General features: G+C 46.2%; 1 protein-coding gene across 1 annotated transcript in view; it reads left to right on the top strand.

Annotated features, from left to right (window-relative positions):
- Nucleotides 1-12,495, top strand: part of RAB24 (RAB24, member RAS oncogene family) — a 1,334,059-nt gene extending 1,321,564 nt beyond the window's left edge. Inside the window, exon 9 of the mRNA XM_044069307.1 lies at nt 10,767-12,495. Within this exon, the coding sequence (XP_043925242.1) occupies nt 10,767-10,828 (62 nt within the window). The 3' untranslated portion in view covers nt 10,829-12,495. The remainder of the gene's footprint in view (nt 1-10,766) is intronic.
- The last annotated feature ends 3,004 nt before the right edge of the window (nt 12,496-15,499 follow it).

The following is a 15,499-nucleotide window of genomic DNA, read 5'->3' as shown; positions in this document are numbered from 1 at the left end:
AACAAAATTGTTTATCCATAGTCCTCCTGTGTTGTCTGTACTTCTGAGAAGTATATGCCGAACAGTAGGGGTCCCAGGATCGAGCCTTGTGGGACACCACCTGTGACTGGTTTAGAGTCGGACCTGGAGCCTGCTATACTTACCTTGTGAGTTCTGTCTGTAAGCCAGTTGGCAACCCATCTCGTGACGTAGGGGTTTATGTTCAGGCTGGTGAGTTTTTCTATAATTCCCGAGTGGGGAATGGTATCAAAAGCTTTGCGAGGTCAAGGTAGGCTGTGTGAACCACCTTCCCCTCATCTGTGGCCTTAGTGACCGTCTCAAAGAAGTCAACCACGTTTAGTAGGCATGACCTGCCCTTAACAAAGTCGAACTGGATCGGGTCAAGTGTTTGGAGGTTCCGAATGTCTTTGTTAATGAGTTCCATGATGATGCTCTCCACAGCCTTGCAGACCAGGCTAGTCAGGCTTATGGGTCGATAGTTACCAGGGTCAGTTGTGGCCCCTCCTTTGTGGAGTGGAATAACCATTGCTGTGCGCCATTCTATGGGCACGTAGCGTGTGGAGAGTCTGAGGTTGAACAGTGTGTTTAGGTGGGTGGTTAGTTTGTTCTGTAGTTCATGCAAGGTGCAGCCTGGGACACCATTTGGCCCCATTGACACTGTGCTTTTGGCTTTTGAAAGGGCTGATGTTATGTGATCCTATCTCGCCTACATTCTGTACTGATGGGCTCGGAGCCGATCCCTCGGCTCCGACTCTGCACGCTTATGCTATAGAGCGAGGCCTCTTATTGGCTGAGCTATCTTTATCCCAGGATGCACCACCACTAATCCCCCAGATCTCGTTTGCCGCTTACAAAGCTTAGACGTGGTCTCAACTTGGCTGGGCTAAGTACTATTTATTTAGGCTTTTTCCTGTCAGAATTTTGCTTGATTTAAATCCAAAAGCTGTTTTAACAGCTATTGTTGTTATACGAGTGTGTATTGGTAGTTTTTGTGTAGGATTTCGTGTTTTTTCCTGTCAGGGAAGGTTTCCCGTTTAAGTTAGAGGGGCCTTCCCCTGTTGTTTCTACTACCTTGATTTTTTGTGTGTGGGTCAAGTACCCGTTTAAGTTAGAGGGTCTTGACCCTCTCTATCTCTCTTTCTTCTGTGGAAATTTTCCTTTTTCTGTACTTGTATTCTAAAAAAAAAAAAAAAAAAAATTAAAATTTAGAATATTAATATTAAAAGTAGGGATATTTTATCTGCTGTGACAAACCCTTCTTTTGGTTGTAGACAACTGTGTTTTGATTTTTGTGGCTATGTCTAAAGAACACAAACCCTCCGGGTTTAAGAAATGCACGAGGTGTGGTTTTAAAATGTCCATAACAGACGACCACTCCTCGTGCGTCTATTGCTTAGGCGCCAAGCACCTACAAGAATCGTGTAGCGTGTGTCACGCCTTTTCATCAAGAGTCCTCCAGGAGAGGAAGAACAAATTAATCCTGAAAGGGTTAATCAAGCCATCCTTCGAGGAGGCTTTATCTTCCTCTCCTTCTCCTTCTAAAAAGAAGAAAGCGTCGGCTCCGACCAGTCAGTCGGAACCAACTGCAAAAAAATCTAAGCAGACTTCTCCATCGGCTCCATGGACTTCGGAGCCGAGGGCAGAACGGTCTGCCTCGATGCCTCCAGTCTCGACCCCTCTGGTTTAAGAGCCAAGAACTGGGGCATCGAGAGGCGGGTCACCCTCATCGGCTCCACTGATATTGGAGCCGATAAGGGTTACCAGCTCAGACTCTTCCCCGGGCGAAGTCCTTATCGGCACCGAGGGAAATTACCTTGAGATCTCCCTCGGAGCCGATAGTGGTAGAGTCCATTCGGAGCCGGTCCCCGAGCCCTTCGGAGCCGATGGAGAAATCGGTTCGGGCCCGATCGGTATCCTCTAGATCATCCAAGATGTCGGATTCCGACATCGACAGGGTGCTCCTTAGACTCTTCCAGTGTCCGGTGTTCCAAAAGCTAGTTTTGGCTCCAGCCCATTTGGCTTCGGAGCCGATGGTCCACTCCCCTACTGTGGTTCCTCCTCCAACAGCTTCGGCACCGTTGGAGCCGGCACTGGTGGAACCGGTGGAGGTTTTAGGGTCGGGCCCGACCCTTGCTCCAACTCTGGCTCTTGGGTCGGAGTTCAGTACACGGACTTCTTCCTTCGGCCCTGGGGGGGGGGGGCTTCAGGATTGATGCTTTCGGTCCCAAGTCTCCCTCTTGGTGCGTCGGCGGCGGGAGTGCCGTCCATTGTCGTGGCCACGGAGGTGGGACCCTCCCAGGATTCTGGTGGTCCCGCCTTCAGGGCTATGAGGAGTGCATTAGCCAAATCTTCCTTGGCTACCTCCTCAGTTTCCCCAGCTCCTTCCCTGCATACGGAGACTGGGTCTTTGGCAGTCCCCCTGTCCTTAGCGGAGCCCCCGGGCCTCAGGTTAGCCCTGCTGGGGTTTCTCCCCCTCCTGGAGGCCCTTCTGAAGCCTCTTCGGAAGAACCCCCCAGGAAGAGATCGTGCAAGAGGAAGCACGTTGACTCCCCTGATGAGTCTCTTACATCAGACACTGATCTCGATGATGCAGAGGGGTCCCCTAAGTCGTCCTCGGATGATGTCTCCTTTGCAGACATCCTGGAAGCCCTAAAACAGTGAGGCGGTTGGCAGTCCAAACCTCCCTCTGCTGATGAGTCAGTGTTCCTGAAGGCCTTCGGGGCTCAGCCCTCCGCCTCCTGGGTGTCTCTGCCCTTCAATGAGCTCTTGGATTTGATCTGTCGAAGGGCGTGGGAACACCCAGACTCTGTGGAACCGGTGCCTGCTTGTCCGAATAAGTTCCTCTCGGCACCTCCTGAAAAAGAGTTTCTAACTAAAGGTGTGGTTGTAGATGCTTTGGTGGTGGCATCTGCTACCCAGCAAGACGTAGCAGAGGCTTCGACGTCCATCCATCCTCCTAATAAGGAGTCTAGGAGCATGGATCGGTATGGCAAGCGCACCCTCAGTTCAGCGGCCTTTACTTTGAGGTCCTTGAACTACCCTACGCACTTTACCAGATTTCAGAGGGATCTGATTAAAGAGCTATCCGATACCCTCTTGGGTAACCTGCCTGAGGAGCTGGCCCAGACGGTTGGCTCTCAGCTGGCTACAATGTCGTCCATCTCGAACTCGTCCATGAGGCTCATTTCTTATGCGGCCGAAGGGGCGAGTAGAGCGGCGGGTACAGGCATTGCTCTAGGGAGACTAGCCTGGCTCCGCCTGTGTCACTTCGCGGAGGCCTTTAAGTCTTCCTTTGTCGACGCCCCCTTTGATGGGTCCTCCCTGTTTGGACCCAAGGTAAAGGACACATTAACCCGCTGTGAACAGGAGGGTAAGACTCTGACTGCCGTAGGGGCACGATTTTCCACTCCCTTTCGGCCTTATCCCAAGGCTAAAAGAGGAGGGAAGATGTGGTTCCGTAGATCTCAGAAGCCTTACCCCTCTCAGCAGGAGGATTCCCCTTCCAGAGGCAGAGGAGGGGGAAATTCTTCCGGAAGACGCCGTCCCAGAGGCGGCAGAGGCCCTCGCAACACTGGAGACCGCGAGTCCTTTCGTGGCTCTCCAGCCTTTCATAGTCCCTGAGGGATTGCCCGGCTGTGCTGCTCCGGAGCCAGTCGGGGGTCGTTTCTCAAAGCACCTAAAAGCCTGGGAAGGTATCACTCAGGACCGATGGGTGCTTCGAATTATCGCCGGAGGTTACTCCATCCCATTCTCTCATCCCCCCTCTCAGTCCAAAAAAATCCCGGACCCGCCACCCAGTCATCGGGATACTGCAGCCTCAGAAGTTTTAAAGCTGCTGCAAAAAGGAGTCATCCAACCGGTCCCCGCAGATCAGATCTGATTAGGGACTTACTCAAGATTCTTTTTGGTGCCAAAAAAGACCGGGGACTTGAGGCCCATTTTGGACCTCAGCATCCTAAACCGTTCAGTCAGAAAGTCCAAGTTCCGAATGGTCACCCTACAAACCATTCTCCCACTGCTGGAGAAGGGGGTTTGGATGTGCTCCATAGATCTCAAGGACGCTTATTATCATATCATGGTACATCAAGCGTCCAGGAGACATCTGCGCTTCAGCCTAGGAGGCAGTCATTTTCAATTCCGTGCGCTGCCCTTTGGTCTCACCACAGCCCCCAGGGTGTTCACAAAGTGTTTGGCAGTCGTGACTGCTCACCTGAGAAGTCTAGGATTCCAGGTGTTTCCATATCTAGACGACTGGCTCCTAACTGCCACCTCCAGACATCTACTACTGCAGAGCCTCCAAGCCACTATATCACTGGGCAGTTCCCTTGGAATCACCTTCAATTGGCCAAAGTCTGTGTTGCTGCCATCTCAACGCATAAGGTTCATAGGGGTAGAGATGGACTCAAACCGAATGCGGGTCTATCTACCAACAGACAGAATACAAACTATACAGACTCAAGTTCGAGCCTTACTTCCCAGGCCCAAAGCTCCAGCCAGGATGGTCCTGCAGCTGTTGGGATCCATGTCCGCCACGGTTCTTCTAGTCCCCTTGGCAAGGTTGCACATGAGAATTCTCCAGTGGCTTCTTTCAGCTCAGTGGTCCTTTCAGGAACTCCCCCTCAGTCACCTCGTATGGATCACGGAATCTTGCAAACGGGACCTTCGCTGGTGGCTAGTGACCTCCAACTTGGATCAGGGACGACCCTTTGTTCCACCTCCTCCGGTGGCCACTTTGACCACGGACGCCTCCCAGACGGGTGGGGGGGGGGGGCATTCCCTGGGCAGGTCAGTCCAAGGCAAATGGCACCCGGAAGAGACTTTACTTCATATCAACATCTTAGAAATGAGGGCAGTACTTCTGTCCCTTCAAGCCCTCCACGATTATCTCCCTCAGGGCGTAATTGCTGTTCACTCAGACAACATGTCAGTTGTCTGGTACCTGAACAAACAGGGAGGGACCAGATCCTATCCTCTTTGCAGAGAAGCCATGAGAGTTTGGGAATGGGCAGTCTCGACCAAACGCTTCCTAGTGGCTACTCACATACCGGGCAAGTCCAATGTGATAGCCGACAGATTGAGCAGAACCATCCTCTCTCCTCACGAATGGTCACTGAATATGACAGTTGCAAGTCAGATTTTCAGCAAATGGGGAGTTCCGTGTTGCGACCTCTTCGCGACTCCTCTGAATGCAAAGTGCAAAGAATTCTTCTCCCTAACCCCGGCTCCGGGGAAGAGCCCCATGGACGCATTAGTCCGTCCTTGGCCCACCGGCTTGCTTTATGCCTTCCCTCCAGTTCCTCTCCTTCCCAGGGTGTTTCAAAAGGCATCTCTCTTGGGGAGCAAAATGATCTTAATTGCTCCTTACTGGCCTCGTCAAGTGTGGTTCCCCTATCTTCGGAAACATGCTCTGGAAGGTCCATGGTTCCTGGATCAGATCCCAGACCTACTGGTTCATCAGACGGGACTATTCCACCAGTCCCTACACACCTTGAAATTGACGGCTTGGCTCCTCCTCTTCCGACGATAGTCAGGAGTCATACATTGGATCCAGATGTTGTGCACATATTATCTTCGGCCCATAAGTCTGCTACAAAGAAACTGTATTCTAGCAAATGGAAAAGATTTGCTATTTGGGCTCAACTCCGGGGCCTGGACCCCATTTCTATTCCCGTGGCAGAAGTACTAAAATTTTTGACTTCTCTTTTCAATCAAGGCTCTTCAGTTTCTACCATCAAGGTACAATTGGCAGCAATTTCTAATTTTCACGAATCCATAGACCCACCTTTAATGAGCAACAGATTGTGTAAGACCTTCTTGAAAGGTGCTGCTCTATTAAGACCTCAGATTTCTCATCCTGCACCTCCATGGGATCTCGATATTGTGTTATGCGCCTTGACTTCTTTCCCCTTTGAACCGGCAGCTACATGTGATCTAAAGTTTCTATCATGGAAGACAGCCTTTCTGGTGGCGATTACTTCTGCCAGAAGAGTTTCAGAGCTTCAGGCTTTGTCAGTAAAACCCCCGTACTTGGTTTTTCACAAAGACAGAGTATCCCTCAGGCCAAATCCTTCCTTTGTCCCTAAAGTTTGTTCTAGTTTCTGCTTACAACAATCGTTAGAGCTTCCAGTTTTTTTCCCAAAATACTCTAACAAAGCGGAGTTCATATTCCACACACTAGATGTCCACAGACAGTTACATTTTTATTTAGACAGGACCAAACAAACAAGGAAAACAGATCAGTTGTTTGTATCCTTTGCAGACAATAAATTGGGCAAAGCTGTCACAAAGGTCACTATTGCCAAATGGATCAGGGACTGTATTACTCAGGCTTATTTTTATTCTAACAAAGAGCTTACCGCCTCTGTCAAAGCTCATTCTACAAGGGCTATGGCTACTTTGATAGCATTTCATTCTAAGCTTGCTATTAGTGACATTTGTGCTGCTGCTACATGGTCTTCCCCGCACACCTTTATTTCACACTACAAATTAGATGTGGCATCTAGAGGACGAGCTTCATTTGGTTCCACAGTGCTCAGGAGTGTTTTCCAATGTGCCACCCGGGATTTAGGTGCTAGGGACGCTGTCCCATCAGTACAGAATGTAGGCGAGATAGGATCACATAACATCTTTTAGTTATGTACTCACCATAACTTTAGATGTTTGGGATCCATCTCGCCTACATTCCTAATAACCCACCCTCCTTCCCCCTTCCTTGGAGATCAGAGGATATCAGAAGGTCCGAATCCTGTTGTTTCATCTTGAAACATCTATCAATGTTATATAATCAAGTTGTGCATGTGTGCATGAATGCGGTCAAACAAGATCTGGGGGATTAGTGGTGGTGCATCCTGGGATAAAGATAGCTCAGCCAATAAGAGGCCTCGCTCTATAGCATAAGCGTGCCAAGTCGGAGCCGAGGGATCGGCTCCGAGCCCATCAGTACAGAATGTAGGCGAGATGGATCCCAAACATCTAAAGTTATGGTGAGTACATAACTAAAAGTTTTCACCTATGCGTCTGTGATTTCCAGGACACTACACTTTTCCGGTATTGTTGTGAGCCCTTTTGGGCGTGAGAGAAGGATGAGATTTGTACTGAATCTATCTGCCAGGATGTTGGCAATATCAGTAGGTTCAGTATATTTTGTGCTATTTTGTACTAGCTCAGAGCATATCTGCGAGTTGCCACTTAGATTCTTGACATAGCTAAAGAAGGCTCTGTGGTTATCTTTTGAATACTTGGCTATTTTTCTTTCGAAGTTAGCCTTGGATGATTTTATGAGGGACCTTAGTTTCTTACTGACATTTATCAGGGATGTCTTTCCTTCTTGAGATTTGCTTTTTTTCTGAACTAGTTTCCTCCTCCTATTGTATAGCCTGTTTATGGCAGGGATCCACCAGACTGGTTTCCTTCTCTTAGGGGAGTGAGTCTTGGTTTTGCTAGGGATAGCACGATCCATGCATCCTTGTAGGTGCTCATAGAGTGCATTTGTAATGGTTCCTGCATCTTGGACACTGTTATCCTTTAGCGTGGGGTCTGTGAAAAGTTTTTCACTGTGGTTCCCTTGGTTGGGGGTGGTGGTGTGGTGTGGACATCCAGAGTGATTTGTTTATGGTCCAATCTAACCGGTAACTGGTTGACCTCCGGTGCGGAACACCTGTTGCCCATGTTGGTGATGACCAGGTCCCATTATGTTTTCACCTCTTGTAGGGGAGTTTACCAGCTGATCCAGGGCATTTGAGTTGATAAATTCCAGGAAGCGCTGGACCTGGGAGTTTGTACTTGAGTAGTTTTCCCAGTTAACGATAGGGTAATTGAAATTGCCCAATATCAGGGTGTTCGGTAGGACCTTCATGTTTTCCAGTGTCTCCAGAAGGGCAGAGTGGTGGTCCTGGGTCATGGAGGGTGATCTGTAGCAGGCCACAATTTGCATTGAAGATTTGCCCAATGTTATTTGCACATGGATGATCTCAGCGGTATCATGCTGCACCACTAACCTGGAGGTGTAGGTATCCTTGATTAATATGGATACATCCCCTCCTTTTGTGTTTCGGTCCATGTTCTGTGGCCGTAATGTGTGGTATAAGTTGTAGCCCGGTAGTGCTGGGGTGCTCTGTGGAGCCTTGAACCAGGTTTCAGTTACTGCACAGATGTCAACGTTCTCCATACTGAAGAGTGCTTTGAGCGCGTGCATTTTGAGATTTAAACTCCTGGCGTTGAGTAGCATAACTCTCATTTTTTTTATTTGTGCTGTTTATGGAGGTGGGTTTGACTTTTGAGCCTTGCCTAAAAAAGGCACTATGGGGGCAGCAAGAGCCTTGGCCAGTATTCAAAAGCCTACGGGTGACAGGTGCAAGCTGTCTCTTGCGAAGCAGCAAGGCTCGTCGAGCATGCTATCCCAGGCTGACGGACACTGGATCCCTTTTGAAGCTTAGTCAATTGTTGAAATTGATAATGTTTTCTTTATACTGCAGTATCATTCTTGGTGAGGGCAGGGTGCTACTCAGGGTCAGAATCATTCCCACCTGGGCTACATGATCAGAGAGCTCTTCCATGTCTCTTTTCATGTAATCCAGGGAGGTACGTCTCAGGTCATTCACACCAACATGAACAATGACAGAGTCATATTTGTACTTGTTCTGGAGTGACCTGAGTGCTTGTGTTATGTGGCGGATTCTGGCTCCCGACAGGCAGTTAACAATAACCTTCTCCTTGTCCAGCCTAGTGAGTGGGACGTCAAGTGTGCTTGACTATAGAGTCGCCTATTACTTTTGTGTTAGGTATGTTATTTCGCCTTAAGGGCTGTGATTGTATGGTTGAATGTCATTTTGGAGGCAAGGAGGCCTAGTACTCGAAAATCTTATGCTGAAAAATGGAAACGATTCTGTTCCTGGAACCAAACTCAAGGGATGGGCACAGCTGTACCCAATTTATCTCAGATTCTTCAATACTTAACTGAGATTCTTCACAAGGGCCTTTCTTTTTCCTCCATCAAAATTCATGTCTCAGCCATTTCAGCTCGTTACAACACAGAACCACCCCTCTTCTCTCATCCACTGCTCAAGCAATTCCTCAGAGGGGCCAAAAACTTAAGACCACCCAGGAGAGCCCCAACTCCAGCCTGGGACCTTAACTTTGTATTGGGAAAACTCACTCCACCTCCTTTTGAGCCAGCTGCAAGTGTAGAGTTAAAATTCCTTTCTTGGAAAACAGCCTTCCTTTTAGCAATCACTTCAGCTGGAAGGGTATCTGAATTACAGGCCCATATGGCAGTGGAGCCTGTCATCATCTTTCATGCGGACAGGGTGTCCCTCAGGACCAACTCCTCCATGCACAAGGTAGTATCCAGTGTGGCTCTTAATCAGTCCATTCATTTGCCAACCTTCTTTCCTACGCCACAGAACAAAGGGGAACAGATACTGCACTCCTTAGATGTGCACAGACAACTTAGATTTTACTTGGACAGGACTAAACCTCAAATGAAATCTGAACAATTGCTGGTGGCATTTGCTGCAGAGGGGAAGGCCATTTAAAATCAAACCATTTCTAAATGGATAGACCATTGCATTAATTTCTGCTATAAGCACCATGGAAAACCTATTCCACAGGGGATAAGACCACACTCAACCAGGGCTGCATCTACCTCTACTGCCTTTCTCAGCAGTGTCCCTACCAGGGACATCTTAGAAGGTGCTACCTGGAGTTCTGTACATATTTTCACCAAGTATTACCATTTGCCTATTTTCTCTAAATCCAGAGCTGGTTTTGCCACTGCAGTCTTGCAGGGACTTGTAGCTGGTCCGAATGCTATCTAAATTCCTCTTTCCATCCTTAGCTTTGGGAATCTACCTAAATGTGACGAGTGCAATAGTGAAACACAAAGAACATAGTACAGTTGTGTACACTTACCATAAATGTAGATGTTTGAGGGTATTCACTGTTGTAGTCCTGGTTACCCTCCCTCCAGCCCCCTGACTTCTTTTGGCTATACCTCTATTCTCTTTTACTGTGTTTAAAAGCTTTTTGGTGTATTTGCTTTTTTGTTGGAGTTATAACCTTGCATATTTATATTTAATTGCTTCCCATTAGGGGGGCACCTGACATCTGGGGCAAGAAAACCTGATGCAATGGCGTCGGCTGCATGCTTTATACCCCTGACTACCTGACGTCATGGAAGATGAGACAGCAACTGACGCAGGACCCAAGACTTTGATAATCAGGCTGACTGAGGGCAACTGCAAGCAGATAATCCAAATGTGATGACTGCAACAGTGGATACAGTCAAACATCTAAATTTATGGTAAGTGTACACAACTGTACTTTGACAGCAAATGCAATACTGGCATTCAGTGCCACTATCAGCAGTGCGATGGAGACGTATTGCACCCTGTAATACTTTTACACCTGTAATGGCTGCCCTCTTCGCCATCACTCTGGGTATGCCTCTGATTCTTAACGTAGCCATAAGGGTCCCATTTTTGCTTGAATGGTAGCTCCTTAAATAATACTTGAAGAACTTGTTTCCGTATTGTGGCTAGCTTGATATACACTCTTCCTTTTTCTGGTGTTTCCTGCCTTGGCCTCTTTCCAAATGAACAGTATATATTTTGTTCTCTTTGATGTTCACAAGCATTATCCATACTTACATCATTGTCTGTTTCAGAGTACCACATTTTTAAAATGTTATTTGAAAAGTTAAAGTTGAGATAGACATGAATAGAAAATGATGTTTGCACTTGTGAAAATATATATTTTCCTATTTCCAGAGGAGCGAGGTGTGGATCTGGCACAGAAAAAAAGCTACATGCAGTCTTGCTGCCATCACTAATGTAATGGTGCAAGGCCTTTGAACAGCAGTTTCCAACAACGTGTACATTTTATGCTGCACTGGATGACAGACGAAAAGAAACATTGTAGTTTTTGCACAGAACACTTGAGACTAAGTGAGAGATGATTCCTGAAGTACTTCAGTGGAGACAACAAACAGAATAATACTGCTGTATAGCTTCAGAAAATCTTACATTGGACAGCTAATTTTCAAGGTGGATACGACTTGATACTTAAACTGGACAAATGGGTTGACTTACTGCACAAGTAGGCAACTTCAGACTAAACTGTGAAGATTGATGTTGCTCCATTCTGTCTTATGCCTTTTTGCCAGGAAGGGAGGCAGAAGGGTCATCAGCCAGACACTACTAACATTTTGGTTGCTATGAAAGCTGCACACCTGTTCCGAAAAAATATGAAACCTTGCACCTTTAGTGTGAGAGGATTTTATGTGCACATTATTACATGTTAGTTAATGTCTGATTTCTGGGTAATTGGTTTTACTGTGTTGTCTTAGTAAAAAAAGGCAAGTAATTATTTTAATGATTATAAGTAATACTGAAGTCTGAGAGAAGCTCCAGTTTCACTCCACCAGTCTACAGTATTCCTGTGAAAATAGTGTACTGTTTTGTCTGCTGTAGAAGTATTTATTCTATTGTGTGTGTGTGTGTTATGTGTATATGTGCTTATTGTATAGTGCCATTCCAGAGTTGCTTCTAAATTATTTTACTCTGGAATTTTACCTTTAGTTTTGCACTGAATTTGCCTTTTGCAGTGCATGATGCTTGTAAATGCACAGACACACACACACTACTGTTAGTGATTACATTTTTTTAAGACTACTAAGCTTAAGTGGCATACAAAGGGAGGAACTGATGACCGTGACAATACAGGCTACACTCCAGAGTAGTTTAGAGTACTGAGACAGGATGGTTTTCTGTTAAATGCGTGAAATCTGCAAAAAGGCATTATGATAGAACAGTTCATTTGCATTGCAGAGATTTAAATGAAAAAATTGGAGTCTTCTCTATTTTATGCTGAACGTAGACTATATATATGCATGCATGAAAGCCCTGCAGCTTTGCTACAGATAATCCTCCAAAAGGCATGCATTTTTAATCCTGATTTATTTCAGCCTTGTCTACAGTAGTAAGATAGGAGTTAAGTTATTGAATAGCATTTTACATGATCTTTATCTGAACTGTGTCCAGCTGGCCATCAGTTTCCCCCCACTAGTCAGTCATTCCTTTTGTTCTGTTATGCTGTCTGTTCAGCAGTATAGCAGGTAAGAAAGCTGACTAGAGGTAGGCAGTAATCCTAGTGGCTTGGGTTTTTTATTGCAAAATCCACCAGTGATCAGGGACACTCGGCTGCCTACAGCGCCTGGTTTAAATGTGCAAATGATGTGTGCACAAACTGAGTCTCAGCTACAGGCCATATGCAGCTTGGTAGGCTTGTGTTCATTGTTGATCCCTTTCCTGATGCTGCACCACCTGATCTGTAGCAGGTGGCAATCAAATGCCAAAATCTCCCCCTCTTCTAGATGGATGAGATGAATTTGCCACTGAATGCCTTTCCAGCCCCATTAGATGCTGGCCTTCTGTATGCATATATGTATATATATATATATATATATATATATATATATAGAGAGAGAGAGAGATCGCATGAGAGAGAGTTTTTTTTTTTTCTTTTTTTTTTTTTTCTTCCTGAGAGAGGTTACCAACCATGCATTAAACTTCTTTACATGTGGAAAAAAAAAAACTTGTATTTGCAGTAAAGTATTTTAACAAACTTCTTTGGAGTGTAAGGATAGTCCGCTTTTAGCCTTATGCCGAAATATGCATTAAAATGTTGTAATGCTCATCTAAAAGTGGTTTATTTTTTTTAGTTAAGAGAAGAAATGGATCCTATGTTGTCCGTTTTCATCCGATTCAACCTTTGGGTTATCAGATCTGATTGGATCTGACCTCAGCACTTTTCAGAGCTTGGATCCATGGCTCTGACTTCTTCCCTTACTCTAAGGAAAGGAGGGAATTATGGGTACCTCAGATCTTATTTGATGCTTACTCCAGTAGGACATGGATTATGAGTACTCTGACAAACTTCTTCAAATAAGTGAACTTTACTCTTTCTGCTAGTACTGCTTTTTTTTTTCCTTCATTAGTGCTGCCTGTTAGTGTTTTCATCCCTTGTAATTAGGACTATTTTACTTGTTAGGTAGTTCCATTACCTTAAGCTCATTTTTTCAACCTACATTTCCTCCTTAAAAAAGAAAATAAATTTTTTTCTATTTGCTCCAGTAATCGTATAATTGTATAGCTTTATACTTGTTCCCTGTACAGCAGTTTCTTTTCCATCATGACAGACAAGGCCACTGACTTTAAAGAATATTCAGCCTGTGGCCAGTAGACACCCCACAAGATCCACACTGTGTATTTACTGTTTGGGAGTCACCCATCTGGATACCGATTGCAAGGCCTGAACATCCTTTGGTACTCAAACACTTCACGGGCAACAGGAAAAATTGATCTCAAAGGGCCTGCTTTCCACCAAAGTGAGGAGCTCGATTCCAGCTAGTGTAATGTCATCTTCTCCTCCTTCAAAGAGTGATAAGAGTAAGCCAGTTGAGGAGAAAGAAAAGTACAGAGAGAGGGAGAAATCTAAGGAAAAGGAGCCAAAGAAAAGATCCCATAAGAGGTCTCCAGAACCTATGGCTACATCGAGTTTGGCTCTGAAGATTCCAGAGTGTTCAGATCCAGAGCCTTGTTGGATCCAGTCTCCTTCCATTCCCCCATGTTTTTTACCAGAACCAGCGAGTCCAAGGCTGCAGCCCCCCTTTTTCCAAGAGACGTGACCTCCTTGGCCATCGGTTGTGGGCTTCAGCCTTCAGGTTAGTCTACTCATGGAGGAGTCTGTCAGAAGCAGATGTCGGCAGGATTATGCCGGAGTTCCTGCAGACACAGATTCAATGGGGAGTCCTGCCGATTCTGACCCTTTTGGGGGTGCTATGTCTGGTCCCTGCTACTTTGCTGTTGTTGCTCCTTTACTGGTCGTCTTGTCTGAGATGACGTCCTCAGATCCTAGCCAGTCTGGTAGAGCCCCTGCTTCAGTGCTGATGATTTTCTCTATTTCAACTCAAATGGCTTCCCTTACTGTCTCAACTCTGGTAATGTCGGATCGGGATGAGTCCCTGAGTTGAAGCATCTGGGCTGGGAATTGGCAGTCTGGGTTGCCTCTGAAGTTATAGGAGTCCCACCTTCCACTAGGTGCCTCGGCTCGATAGCTAGTTTCCATTGTTAGCCTCAAAGATGGGTAGTGTTGCTGACCAGGGTATCCTTCCTGCCTTTGTTAGGGGAGATATTTCCTTGGCTCCAATAGCAGCTTCAGTTTTTGAGGGATTCAGAAGGCTTTTCAAGTCAAGTGAAATGATTGACAATACCATGCTCGACCTGACCTCCATTGCAATCCTTGTGTCCACTTATTCTGATTGGCAGGGACAGTCAGCCTCTCATGGCCCCGAAGACACTTTTCATGCAAACTCCCCATCTGATTACAGAAATTCTCCATAAGTCCCTGTGGACAAGGTCCCCAGGAAATGGATACGCAAGAGGTGACATTTGGACCTTTCGGCTGAATTATTTATGGAAGATGCGGAAAAGGTTCCCCACGATCCCCTGTTGAGGACATTTCCTTCTGTTACATTTTAGAGCTGATGAAGCAGCGAGGGAGTTGGTCATTGGGAACCCCATCTTCACAGGAGTCTATGTTCCTCAGAGTGTTTGGTGTTGACTCTTCTACCTCCTGGTTGGTTCCATCTGCTGTTGAGCTTATAGATTTAGTCTCGCAGCAGGCATGGAAGCAACCAGATGTGGTGGAGCCAATACAACATTAGCTTGACTAAATTTAATGGCTGCCAGGAATAGACCTCATTGGAGCAAGGGTTCCCCAGTAGATGCTGTGGTTGTGGCAGCAGCCACTAAGAAAGAACTCTCCGAGAAGAGTACATCTGTTCAGCCCCTTAATGGTGAGTTTAGTGCTCTGAATTGATTTGGGAAATCGAAGTACGCTTCAGCGACTTTTACACTCAGAATGCTGAATAAACTTACTCATAACAATGGGTTTCAAAGGGGTTTGACACAAGATTTAACTAAATCCTTCTCTTTGGTAATTTCCCTGCAGACATCTAGAAGTCATTGGAGCTCAGTTTTCAACCCTACAGTCAATGCCCAATATGTCCATGCATCGGCTTTCCAATGCAGCTTGATGGCATGTCAAGAGCAGCGCTCACCAGCATTGCCATTCACCAGCACACTTAGATGTGCCTTTGTGATTTGGAGGCAAAACTTCGCATCAGTACCTTGCAGATGAAGGCAGCCCTTCTAGAGCTGCAGACCTCACAGGACTCCCTACTCAAGGTTGTGATTTCAATTCTGTCGGGACAATATGGTTGTTGCCTGGTACATCAACAAACATGGAACAACCCACTCTTACCCTGTATGCTGGGAAGAATTGAGAGAGTAGCAGCAGGCGAAGTTTTCATACTGCTTTCTAATCCTAGCACATATGTTGGGGACTTCCAGTCTACTAGTGAATATACTGCACAGGTCTGTCCTACCTCATGAGTGGTCCTTCACTCAAACAGCAGCATTGTAGATTTTCAGTCACTATG

Source organism: Protopterus annectens, chromosome 4.part0, assembly GCF_019279795.1.
Source record: "Protopterus annectens isolate FY-2018-M chromosome 4.part0, PAN1.0, whole genome shotgun sequence".
Classification (NCBI taxonomy): Eukaryota; Metazoa; Chordata; order Ceratodontiformes; family Protopteridae; genus Protopterus; species Protopterus annectens.
The sequence above is the reverse complement of the archived record's forward strand: the minus strand, read 5'-3'. Positions and strand labels throughout refer to the sequence as shown.